This window comes from Pempheris klunzingeri, chromosome 1 (genome assembly GCF_042242105.1).
Source record: "Pempheris klunzingeri isolate RE-2024b chromosome 1, fPemKlu1.hap1, whole genome shotgun sequence".
NCBI lineage: Eukaryota > Metazoa > Chordata > Actinopteri > Acropomatiformes > Pempheridae > Pempheris > Pempheris klunzingeri.
The window spans coordinates 13,711,964-13,724,760 of NC_092012.1; the positions used below are offsets into that span (position 1 = coordinate 13,711,964).

At 40.3% G+C, this 12,797-nt stretch overlaps 1 protein-coding gene across 3 annotated transcripts; it reads left to right on the top strand.

Annotated features, from left to right (window-relative positions):
* The first annotated feature begins 611 nt into the window (after window positions 1–611).
* On the top strand, window positions 612–10,821 carry caprin1a (cell cycle associated protein 1a). 3 transcript variants are annotated; one of them, XM_070852201.1, is made up of 17 exons: window positions 612–908; window positions 3,063–3,197; window positions 5,028–5,090; window positions 5,352–5,438; window positions 5,892–6,133; window positions 6,476–6,558; window positions 6,681–6,836; window positions 6,923–6,975; window positions 7,080–7,163; window positions 7,281–7,442; window positions 7,929–8,037; window positions 8,158–8,219; window positions 8,472–8,603; window positions 9,292–9,451; window positions 9,860–10,048; window positions 10,157–10,263; window positions 10,411–10,821. In XM_070852201.1, the coding sequence occupies exons 2-17, from the start codon at window positions 3,063–3,065 to the stop codon at window positions 10,495–10,497; spliced, it is 1,911 nt and encodes a 636-aa protein (XP_070708302.1). In that variant the 5' UTR covers window positions 612–908; the 3' UTR covers window positions 10,498–10,821. The 3 variants fall into 3 exon arrangements, with proteins under 3 accessions (XP_070708302.1, XP_070708370.1, XP_070708438.1); XM_070852269.1 differs by having other exon boundaries at window positions 7,299–7,442; XM_070852337.1 differs by lacking the exon at window positions 8,472–8,603.
* Window positions 10,822–12,797: the final 1,976 nt, after the last annotated feature.

Below are 12,797 nucleotides of genomic sequence, written 5' to 3' on the forward strand. Positions count from 1 at the left end.
CCTAAGACAAATTCATTGTATGAGTTCACATTCTTGGCGAATAAAGCTGATTCTGATTAAGAAAAATAAATAAATTAATTAATAAATAAACAAACGCAGTGTAGCTGCAATAACGTTATCTAATACTAATATAGCAATAAACGCATAATAAATGACCTGTTATTGCTGAAGTGAGTGGCCACGAAAACACTAGCTTGAAATAAAACTGATGGTATATAACAATAATAAAAATAAGCATCAGGACAACGAAAAAGGTGTTTTAGTAACTAATCGTAAATTCAGTACACCCACAGGCTGTAAGCAGTGAACCGCAGGCTAATGTTAGCTAGGTCGCTAACCTCTATGGGATATTACAGCAGTAAGCTAATGGGCTAGCGGTCTAGAAAGCAGCCTGACTAAACTCGGAACAAAACTAAAAAAAAAATCCAGCCTCGCAGATCTACTGTGAGAGAATATTCAACAGCTGGAGAGCTTATTTCTCGTCTGGCGTCTCTTCAGAAGCAGATTTAGCGGACAGCTGAGGTGGCTTAAGTGAAAGTTTACGTAGCTCTCTGGACCACCTCTGCTCATACAACGGTACGCGCTTTGCATTGTGGGACACAGAAGGCGAGGCAGACTGGTCCGATCCATGCTGGTCCGATCCGTGCTGGAGACTTTCCTCCGAGTCAGTGGGATATCCGGGTATCTGTGGCTGTCTGCATACGACACTCTACGTTTTAGCCAAACCAGTACGTGCTGCCTGTGTAGTGTGTGTGGTTTCGAAAACAGCCAGAGTCAACCATTGGCTGGTGTCAACCCGAGCATCCTTCTAGAAAAATACCACTGAAAGTAAAAGACACCGACTGCTCCTGCACAGCTATCGTTAAATCCGACAAAGAAAAATCTCTCTGAAGACAAAGAGTATAAAGGTAACAACAAACAACAAATGGCTCTTTAACCTGCATTTGTTAGAATCAATCGTCTGCTTGAGACGACCGCACGAAACGAGTTGTCGCAGCGTCCCGAGATGCTCTTTGTTGTCCAGTTATAAACATCGTGGGGCGACATTTCTTTGATATAAACCTAGAATAACTGTTTTTATCGGTCTAGTTTGAACTGACACCCGGCTAACTTGCAGCATTAGCCGTATAACCTTAACGAGCACGCTAGCTTGTCAGCTAACAATGGGACAAGGAGATTAGGAGCAGTGTTCCCTGGTTATTAAGTGATTTGATGTAACGTTAGCTAGCCAACACCAGTGAAAGGTTAGCTTGCTAACAAAGTCAAAAAGAGGAGTTTACAACATTAGCTGACACTACGGGGCTAACTCTTATGTACGTTTTGCTAGCCTCTCCCAGTAAGGTTAGCCGGTCTCTGTGAGGAGCTAACGTTAAGGTTTTTAACTTTGAATAGAAGGCCGACATTTTAACTTGTGTTAACTTCCTCTGTCAAATCCATATTTTAGTTCAGCGTCTCTTTATGAACCCAACTTCAGGTCAAGTAACAATCATTTGACGACTAGCCTCAGGCATTAGCTTACGCCTCAGGGTAACAGCAAGTTAATCGGTTTTATTTGTTCCCACATCAAAGACGATGATTTGCTCGATCACGCCGGTATCACCTCCCCTGGCCCAGTGCTGCTGCTCTGAGGCTACTTCAAGCATGGTGGTGCACCGGATCCTGTGGCCTGATCACTGATTTTAGCTGTCTAATATGCCTTTTTTTCCCCCCAACCATTCTTTATTGCACGTTTTGTTTTAATAGCTGTTTCAAACACAATGCCACCACAGTAGTTATGCACAGCAGCATTAAGAAAGTCACAGATTTTTACAGCTGTGATTTTTGTTTTCTGAAATTTGTAAACGGTCAAAATCTGTGACACTAAAGGATCAATTATATATATTGAGACCAAATATTGTCAGGTGAAATGCGTTTTTCTATCACAGCAGTCAAAAGATTCCTGCTAATGTAAATAAGCTTGCAGTTTTTGCTTAACAGCAATCAAAATGTGTGACCTTTTTTTAAAATGTCATGGGGGCAGAATTTTTTCCAATATATCTATGAAAATAACATGTGATTCTATTCAGGTCACAGGATCCACAGATTATAGTGTAACACTGGCACTTTTGGGAACATACCAGTGTTAGTTAGGCCTGTGTGAATAACAGCATCCTTGGTAGCCTCCATATTGAATCCATTGAATATAATCTGAATCGTCTGCTCATCATCAGGTGGCATTCGACCCAGACAGCAGAGTAAATACTGCTTATTGACATTGTTTACCAAAAATGAAAATAGATGAGGAAAATATTCCTGAGAGTAGCTTTTTCAGCAGTAAAGAAGGCTTTTATTAGTCAAAAGCCTCTCCCACACAGATATATGTATGCACAGATAGATGTACACAGCTCCAATCGAAATGTGTTCATATGTAAATCATATATTCTCATTGTTACCTTGTATGGGCGTAATTAATAGATTTGATAGTAATAAAGATGTCAAAGGATAACTTTTGTGTTTTTAGGCCTGGGCCCTATTTGTGCATATTTTGTGTTCAAAACGACTGGTGGGTACAGGTATTGTGTGTTACACAAATACTGTGTTGGATCTGATCTACAAACAAACCAATCCATACAGCAGGAGACCAGCAACTTTCATGGTCTATATGGTTAATTACTGTTTCTGTTAATGGAGTCGGGTGGCTTTGAAGAACGCTGTATAATGGCTGTTCCTGGTCTAGAAAACAAAAAGGATTCAGGTCCATTTCTGTAGGTTTTCTTTCCATAACGTTGTCAGATGTAAATGAAAATCTGAGCCTGGCAGTGGCAAAGCCTAGCACTTTTAGCAGACATACTTTAAGGTTTTTTGTTAGCCCTTTTTCATAACCCTGATTTGCCAGCTTTATCATTGCTGGTGCAGAGTAGAGCACTTTACGCCAAGTGCTGTTCTTACAAACGACGGACTTCTAAATTGATATTGTCTCTGCTTCAGCTCAGGGGTGAAGTTACATTTGCCCATATTTCCTCCTTCCTACAAAATCTCCAGGTTTTTAATGTTCTGTGCTATAACACATTTTCTCCCCATAGATGCCTTCAGCGATGGTTGGCAACAGTGCTGTCCAGTGTACCATTCCAGACATGGGGAATGGAAATCATTGTGAGACCATGAAGCAGGTTCTTGGTGTGATTGACAAGAAGGTTCGCAATATGGAAAAGAAAAAGGTATCTTCAGTTCATTATACACTGAAATGTGCCATCACTGTGTTTTCTTTGTTGTTACCCTAAACATGGTTTAAGATTTGTGAAACCTAAAAGACAAGGTGCCATGATGGTGATTTCTCACTTTGTCTACTAACCCGAGTTGCACCCTCATTTTCTTTATCAGCAACAACAGTGATGACGGTGAGAACAATGAAAAAAATACAATTATAACAAAATCAATGTCAAAATAGTTTTTGTTCACTGAAAACACAATATAAAAGCTGAAAGGATGGTGTTTGGGCATACATACTACTCTTGAACAAACATACAATAGAAGTGTAAAGCTGTACATTGCAAATTGTTCGGTATGTGGCTTTCCTTTAGTATGCTGTATGACCCTAACAGTTACTGTCAAAGTGGTTTATTAATCCAATTACGCTGATATCCAGAACAGTAATTCTAGAGTGCAATTAAGCCTGGAACATTTTGGCAGCGCACCACTCAGCTGTAGCGTGCTTATAGATATGGGAGCCAGCAGCTTATCCAATGTAACCTGTTAACCGGGTTACCCTGTACTGTTGCTGCGCTCTGAATCACAAACAGACCCATAACACTGACCGAGTACAACAACATTATTAAAATATATGCCGTAATCTCCATAGTGAAACTATGTCGCCGTCGCCTGCTCCTTTCTGTGGCGGTCAGCCTTTCACTCCAGCTTTGAGTGAACAGAAATGAACACATTTGATTTCTGCCGTGGTCAAATAAATCGTTGTCAGAACCAGCTCAGAGAAAAATGTAGTTAAAAAGTACTAAAGTAGAAAGTGAAGTAAGTGTGACATTATTAGATAATTAATACTGAAGTAGCAGTGTTCAAGCAGCATGCTACTGGTGTAGCTGCTGGAAGTGGAGCTACTCTCTACTATTTTATGTACAGTTAGACCATAAATCAGCAGGTGTCCAGACTCCTTTCTAGAAAGAAAAAGTTAGTTTTTCTTTTCTACTGCAGCAAAACGTAACTGTTGTAGTAATCCCTTTTGGCCAATGAGCCATTGTGAGATTTTTACCAAAGACCAAAATGCTATTTTGTACCTTTTTTTTCTCACCGTAGCCACACAGAAAAACGTACCGAACCATGAATGTTTCTGTAACATCCCCAATGCGCAATTAGTGCAATATCAGTCATATACCCTTTACCCAATTTGCTGGTCAGTTTAAAGCCCTTGGCATAGTTACTGCAGTTAATCTTTGTATGGCTAGTTAGAAAGTCAAATTATTTATTTGTAGGCTCCAAATCTTCTTATTCCACTAAATGGCCTTTGTGCTCTGGAATGTGGCCTTTGTGCCCTAAACAACTTGTTAACCCCTAAAATGACGTAATTCCAAGCCTTGCCTACAGTATTTTAAATGTTAGAGTAGGAACAGCATGTCAGTGGGTTTATTAAGTAATTAACCATCTGTCCGTGAACAGAACTGAACCTTTACATGGGTTTTATGGTGGCGAAACATAGCAGCATGCTCAAAAACCATCTTTCATTTCACCTAAAAATTCTCCTAAACTCTGACTCAGTTTTCACGTCTTTGAGAGTCCCCCCACTAGTTCCATACAAATAGTATTCAGCAGCAGCCAGTCCTCTGTCGTTCTTGGTTACAACCGTAGGTTTTTGCCCTTGTTTGTTCTTACAGCCATGACATATCATCACATATAAAATACTGATAATTAAGGATGTCTCACCCACATGTGAGAGAGATCAAATTCTGTTAAGCAAGGATGTAGTTTTTTTTTTTTTTTTAGTTTTCTGTTTCTCTCAACTTACATTTTACATTTTGTATTTCTTAATATTCTTACAGTCCAAACTGGATGACTATGAGGAGAAGAAGAATAAGGGGGAACGACTGAATCAAGATCAGCTGGTAAGATAAGACAATGATGTTCAGCTTTGTTTCACTGCAGTCTGCTGAAATATAAATGCAATGAAATTGTATACGCCTACACAAACATAATAAATGACAGATAACAGAATACTTTTTTTACCTTTTATGAAAATCCCTTTGGTGCTATCAAACAGTCTGGGAAATGGTTCATCTCCTGTATGTTCCTGTATCCTGTTGTATTAGAAGACAATTATTATACACACAAATGATTTCAATTTTCCTTCCATGATGCGTCTGAAGGATGCCTTGATGAAGTACCAAGAGATCATCAACAACCTCGAGTTTGCTCGAGACTTGCAGAAGAGCTTCCTGGCATTGGGCCAAGAGGTGAGTTCTGACTAAGAATTCCTCTCATAACATGCTGATCAGTTATTGTTATTTATTTTAAAGGTTTTGTCAGTATGATATGACTCTTGAGTAACATTCAGTGGCTGCAGCATCAGGACAACCTGTAGTCCTTCTCTGTCTCTACTCTTTTTTTTAAAAGCAGATTCTATATCAAGATCTTGCATATAATTATCACAGTTGATGCAACCCTTTGTTAATGATACCGTCCTGCAGGGACAAGACTTGAAGCTGCATGTCATAACTCAGCATGACAGAATACAGTCTGCCCTAGAAAAGCGTGAAATATCAGAGGTCACAGAAAGAACAGGGGAGTGATCGGCATTGATCGGCAACACTTGTTAGAGTGGAGTGATGTGGAGGGGGTTGCGAGTTGTTTGGGGAAACCTTGCCAAACCAAACGTACCAAAGCATGTCTGCCATGTGTGTGTTCAGGTTCAAAAGGCAGTGAAGAAGTCTGCAAGACGTGAGCAGCTGCAGCGGGAAGAGATGGAACAGCGGCGACTGAAGACAGTCTTGGAGCTTCAGTTTTTACTGGACCAGTTGGGAGAAGACAGTGTCAGGCAGGACCTCAAAAGGCCGAATGCCACTGGGTCCCCTTTGCTCACTGACGCTGACCTCACATCGCTTGACGAGTTTTACAAACTGATGGGACCTGATCGGAACTATGACGTCAGGTATGAGGGTGCCTGTGATTTTCAGGGCCACTAATATTTCAGGATGCATACGATACGTGCAGTAGTTACTGTGTGCAGTAATTATCACTGCTTAGATAGATAGATAGATAGATAGATAGATAGATAGATAGATAGATAGATAGATAGATAGATAGATAGATAGATAGAAATACTTTATTGATCCCCGGGGGGAAATTCTGGAACATTACATTTGTTATATAAAGTATAGTCATAATCTATAATTAGCTGCATTTTAGTAACCTGCTCAGTGACTAAGGGTATCGAGACAGGCCCAAGAGCATACTGTCAAACTGTACATTTACCCAGTTGTTTAACTTTTAGGTTGACTGACCAGTATGAAGAGGCCTCACTACACTTGTGGGAACTGCTTGAGGGCCGAGACAAGGCTGTGGCAGGGACCACGTGTAAGTATTTTCTTGGATCTCGATACTCCACCATACAAACGCAATCAATTGGTTAATTAGTGCTTATGTATATCGTTAATCCATTCTTTGTTTTCTGCTTTGTCACGCTGTCCCTGCTCCAGACAAGTCACTGAAGGACACTCTGGACAAAGTGCTGCTGAGTGGCTACTTTGACAGAGTACAAACTCATCAGAATGGGACGTGTGCGGGGGAGGAGGAACGAGAGGAACAGACTGTTGCAGCCGAGTTCAACGCTGTGAATCAGACATCAGAGCCTGGTAACTAACACGTTAGCAGATACGCTTGTGAGATATGTCTTTGACCCATAAGGAAAACCTCACCTTTGTTGTTTGTTTTTCTCCAGAAGGAACAGCCACTGAAAAATTCACAGAACCAATTAAAGTGGAAACCACAGAGGTGGGTATTGCATATATGCTGCATGACAGATTACAACTTTGCAATTGAAATTTGTTTTCCTTTTTCGTTGTATTATATTCTCAGTATGTTGTCTTGTCTTGTAGTTTGTAAACAGACAGTTCATTCCAGAAACTACATACAGCGGTACAGACAAAGACCAATTGGAGGAGTGGACAGTGGAGGCTCAGGTACCCTGCACTACTGTATCACTACAGTCCCCAGAGGCACCGTACATATTCCCTATACCTTGTGCTGTTGTTGCCTGTCTCTAATATGCCTGTCACGTGTGCCTGTGTGCTGAATAGATGGTGAATTCCCTCCAGCACCAGGCCCCTGTCCAGCTGGCTACAGAAGCAGCCGTTACTGTGAACCATGCCTCTCCTACTCCGGTCAGTGACCCAGTGGTCAGAAAGCAGGCAGTGCAAGACCTCATGGCCCAGATGCAAGGGACATACAACTTCATGCAGGTAAAAAGGTCCAGCATGCACCACCGTGTCCAGCTCAGCACTGCTACTGCTGAGATGGACACTTCATTGTGTTATTCACACATTTAAACACGGAATTGATTCATGCATTAAAATCGTTGTCTCCTTTCATATGGTGGTCAGGTAGAGAAAGGACTCTAGAGATGCGTGGATTTAAGTAAGAATATTTGCTAACAACAATATACTTTATGTGTGGGGCACTTTGCAAAAGCCACATGTATTACAGTGTCTGAAATAAAAGAAATCATAAACCAGCTCAAGTATACTGATCATCTCTCTGTTAAAATTATCTTTTAAAAGGTCATACAGACTCAGCCAGCCTTAATTTCTCATCGGCTTGTTTCAAAGCCCTGAGTAAATGCTTGCTGGCACAGGAGATTGAACCCAGATCTTATAGTTAACAGATAGTGTCCCCCTAAATCTGATCCATGACTCAACAACACTGTTACTCTTGTTTGGTTCTCCCAGGACTCTGTGTTGGAGTTTGACGGCCAGGCTCTGGACCCAGCCATTGTGTCTGCCCAGCCGATGAAGCCTGTGCAGACTGTTGATCTGCAGCAGATTGGCTGCGCGTCAAGTGAGTGCCAGTTAATTTACTTTGACTCTAAACTGATTCTCTTACAGATTCTATTGAGTGGAATCTGTTCGCTGTTCTCTTATGTTTTGCCTTCCTTCCTTTTTTTTTTTCTCCAAACAGCCCTCTCAGAGTCCAGACTTCCTCAAACAAGTGCAGTGTCTGGACCACAGGAATCCTCACAAGTAAGTGGAAGCACTTCAGGAAATGGTTGGTTAGACTTGGTTGTTGTGATCTGGCTGGAAGAGTTGTGCATTCATTAAGTAGCAAGAGTCGTTCAGGCTATTTTTTGTACTGTGTGGGCTTTATTTAATTGCATATGATAATAAGGTAGAAGGGAGTTTCATGTGAAGAATCTTTGATCCCGTCTCTCCCACTGACCTCTCCTCAATCCTTGTTTCCTTTCTCTCTGAACTCCCTCCTTCCTCCCTCCCAAGGCCACGATGTCTCTGTCCTCTGAGCAGTCCCCCACCCCATGTTCCCTGTCCTCTGCCTTCCCACCTGTCTCCAAACCGTCCCACAGTGGGGGCATCAATGTCAACGCAGCACCCTTCCAGTCAGTGCAAGCGGTATGCTTTCTACCTGAGTCCATCTAAGCAATAGAACAGTGAATATTTTTGGACTTAGTGAATACATTTTGCTGCTGCTATCAGGCTCTCTACTCCAGCAAGGTTACATCAAACAGTCAATCAGTTAACATTGATTATTAGTAACAGAAAAAAACTGGTTGATTAGTGCACCATCTGAACCGACAACAATTAGGCTTATTAATGATTATTCAATTTTTAGGCTATAGAAAATGTATTGTCACATTTTCTCTAAAATAACATATCATAAATTCTCAAAAAGTGGGCCAGAGGCCAGCGGATAAAAGGGGCCATCATTTTAAAGCAGGTTTATACTGGAGACAGGTCTTTATTTCTAATTCCCTCCATTTTATAAGTATATTTGATTATGTTTTATATACAGTTCATAGCTGGAAGCTGCAGGTAGAGAAAAAGGGATTTTTCTTGTTTTGTTTTTTTTTGGCATGATGGTCTGTGATGAGCAGAGACAATGAACTCAATATGACGATATGGTCATCTGCCATATTGTACACTAATTGATGTTTGAATATATCAGATACATTTGATGTATCGTCCAGCTCTGACAAACCTACAGTAAATCTTGCACCCTAGACATTCTGTAGAAATTATGATACTGTGTTTGTCACAGACAGAAATACACAAAACTTCTTCCTTCTCTTTCCCCCTCTAGGTATTTAACATGAATGCGCCTGTACCTCCGGTCGCTGATGGCCAAGCAGATCCTCTGAAGCAGGCCAGCCAGTTTGCTGGTGGCTACGGACAGAGCTTTAGCAGTCAGTCAGAGAGTACTGTGGACCAGCCTGACATCCCACAGGAGACATTACAGTCAGGTGAGGATAGAGCTTTGGCTGGTTTCGAATCTTCGGACCAAACACTGGAAAAGCTGTCGATAATGTTTGGCTTCACCTTTACATCCACCTGACGAGAGGGAAAAGAGAAAAAATGTATGAAATTGAATTAGTTTAGAGCCCCCAAAACCTTTTAAAGATATAATTTATCTTTCATGAACAAGATGTTATGGTAATACTTGAGTGTACAATGAAATATGTTGTGTGCACAAGGTAAAAATAATATGTGTGGGGTTTCAGCTGGCTGCGTAGTTTTTCCTAATATACCTTTGGTAACAATAAAGTTTAATAGTTGATCAGCATGCCATGTAGGCAACAAAAACAACTTTTTTTAGCTTGCACAAAGCTATTTTGTATTTTAAAGCTGAGTCTCGTTTGCTTTTTGCCCAGTTGTTGGTGGGTTCCAGTCCCAAGACCAGGTTATGCCCTCGGCAGGAGGCCATGAAGAATCCTCTCCAGGCACAGGGTTTGGACAGTCGGGCCAGTCATTTTACAACAGTAGGCCTGTGCCCAGGGGTGGACCCAGGAACGCCCGCGGCATGATGAACGGATACCGGGGCTCCTCAAATGGATTTAGAGGTATAAATGAGTTACAGAGATACAGTAGTCAAGTTGCCTTATGATCCATTTTATGTTCACTGTTAAGTCTATTGTTCTGCTGTTAATTCTAATGACTTTTGCCATCAGGGGGATATGAAGGCTATCGCCCTCCTTTCTCAAATGCTCCCAGCAGTGGTTATGGTCAAACCCAATTCAACACGTCTCGGGACTATTCCAATAACGCCTACCAGCGGGTAAGGTTCCTTTCATTATTAACTTAGATAAGATGCTTAAGGTACTTCAGGTACCAAAAAGCGTGAATATTATTTTATCATCTGTCTTTACATTTAAAAAAAAAAAAAGGATTGCTAGTTATTGAAAATCCCTGTTGTTTCCTCAAGGAGGGATATCAGCAAAACTACAAGCGGGGAGCTGCCCAGGGACCCCGAGGTTTGTCTCGAGGAAACGCTCAAACAATGCGATCCTAAAGGATCCTGAGGACCGTCTAGTCGCGCCACGTTTAACATTCAGGATATTTGAATGTGTTTGCCCCAGCTCACTTTTATAACAATGTTTTGTTTCTCATTGGTAATCTTATTTTTTTAACTCCTGGCCTACTTATCAGAGTCAGCGTGCTTTGGTCTGTCTAGATCCTCTTAATGTTTTAACACAAAATGCTGAACTTCACCACATGTAGGATTATCAGCAAGTCTGTGTGATATAAAACAACAAATAGGTATTCCTGTAAACTTGAAAGATTTCATTAATTTATTTTTTGTACAAAATAAATGCAAAAAATACCCTGCCACTGTCGATCTGATTCCATGAGAGTGATTTTCTTCTGCCCTGTGCTGTCAGTCACTTTTTCCTCTTGATCGTATAATTTTCATACTAATTTTTTTTTTTTTTTTTTTGTCCCGTCACCTCTTGCGCCATCACCTCTTTGTACGCTGATGTTATTGGTTAAGACTGTTTCAATAAAGTTGTGTTCTATTACCTTTTGTTTAATGATACTACTTTCCTGCTTTGGTGTGCATTCGAGGTTATAAATGAAAACATACCATTAAGTACATTTTACTACGGTCACACTGGAGCGTTCTATGTCAAAGGTGCCATTTCTTTACATTTTTCATGTATGTATGGATTGTTCTTATGTTTTACACTACTGTAAGAATTTGGCAGGTCTGAAAGGTCAAAACTGTTTTATTATGTTGAAATGAGGTGTACAGTATTGTCAATCCATCGGAAAACACAATCTGTACATATTGTGCAAATTATGATGCAGTCTCAAAGGAACACTTGGCACATGGAAAACAAATATCGCCACGCAAAAAGAACAGTATGTATTCCTTGTCTAGAATTTGTATGTAGTAAAACCATTATAAGGCAGAACTGTTATTTCACTGGATGCAAATGAAGGTAAGAATAAATCCACAACTGTTTGTTATCGCCAGAGCCAGCTAGAAGAAAACCACAACATTACATGAAAACGTGACCTGGATAGCACAGCACTTAAACCGAACTGGTCATTGGTGGGACAAACACACCAAACTTTTAAATTTTTCAGATTAGGACTGAGTGGCACACATTTGGTGCCAAATACTGATGTGAACTGAATGTAAATTAACTTTTTTTTTTTTCATCATAACGCACAACTTCAACAGACAATATTAATCAGACAATAAAAAGACACTGGAAATATCTGAATCGGCTCTTAACGACTTAGCACTTTGCCCTTTTTTCTGATAAGATACTGAAAAATGAACTGGCCTCATTTAAGAAATCCAGCATTTGCTTCAACGAAATGCTTTGAAAATTGTGATGGAGGACACCGGATGAAAAAAATCTTCACCTTAATTGATAAAATTTGCATCTTAACATCAAAACTGCTGTGTTAAATTAAGAATTATGATGAACTCATAAATGTCACGTACACATTTTGTGCATGAATAGACTGAAAATAATGCTGTTGTGTGGACTGAAGCAAATGTGGCCACCAATACAGTAAGTAACCCAAAACTCTCCAATAATAAGCATCCACAGGAGTCTGGGGAAATGTTTGTGGAAAGGTGGGATGTTCCACACGTAACTATTTAGGTTTATTTTAACACCAAAGTCAGCAGAGAGTAGCTGCAGTGTGGCCCAAAAATGGCCAGTTTCTATTGTCCTGTACCCAAAGTCTTTTTAGGCAGAACACACATTTTCTACAGTTGAGAAAATCTGACTACACACATGAAAAGATGATGTTTCAAGGTAGGTAAACATTTGCCAGGTCATGGCAGCAACCAAAATCACTATAAAGAAGTGTTGGTGAAATTACTCCTTGACAAAAGTATACAGACTCTGAGCAACATGGGCTCATAATGGTGAGATGTTAAAACACCTCAATATGTGGTGACAGTAGCAGCTGGATATGATGGAAATACAATGTGTGTTTTTACAAAGATCTGACCGGACCCTTGTAGATTATGATTACAGGATACTGTACCTGTTTGCATCAAGAAGTCCTTACTTTAAGTGAAGTGGTTCCAGTCAGGGCATCAAAATGCCGTATACTGGTTAAAACTGCTATAGTGCCTGTTTTGCTCTTAACGCAACAATAGAAAATCTAAAAAAATGTCTTTTGCACGCAGTCTCGAAAATATCTGACGCAGTCCAGTAAAACATGTTTCACAAGTCACACATGTAAACTAATCCCCTTTAATTTGTTTTTTTTTTTTTAAATGCTTGTGGGTGTCCTGATCGTCAGGTCAGAAATTAGTCAAAATGATAAAAATTTAAATTACTT

Bases quoted from the DNA above. Each gene is read 5' to 3' on its own strand.
- caprin1a (XM_070852201.1), top strand. From the start codon at position 3,063: ATGCCTTCAGCGATGGTTGGCAACAGTGCTGTCCAGTGTACCATTCCA. The intron at 5,439-5,891 runs GTGAGTTCTGAC...GTGTGTGTTCAG, and splicing joins TCCTGGCATTGGGCCAAGAG to GTTCAAAAGGCAGTGAAGAA. The intron at 6,837-6,922 runs GTAACTAACACG...GTTTTTCTCCAG, and splicing joins GAATCAGACATCAGAGCCTG to AAGGAACAGCCACTGAAAAA.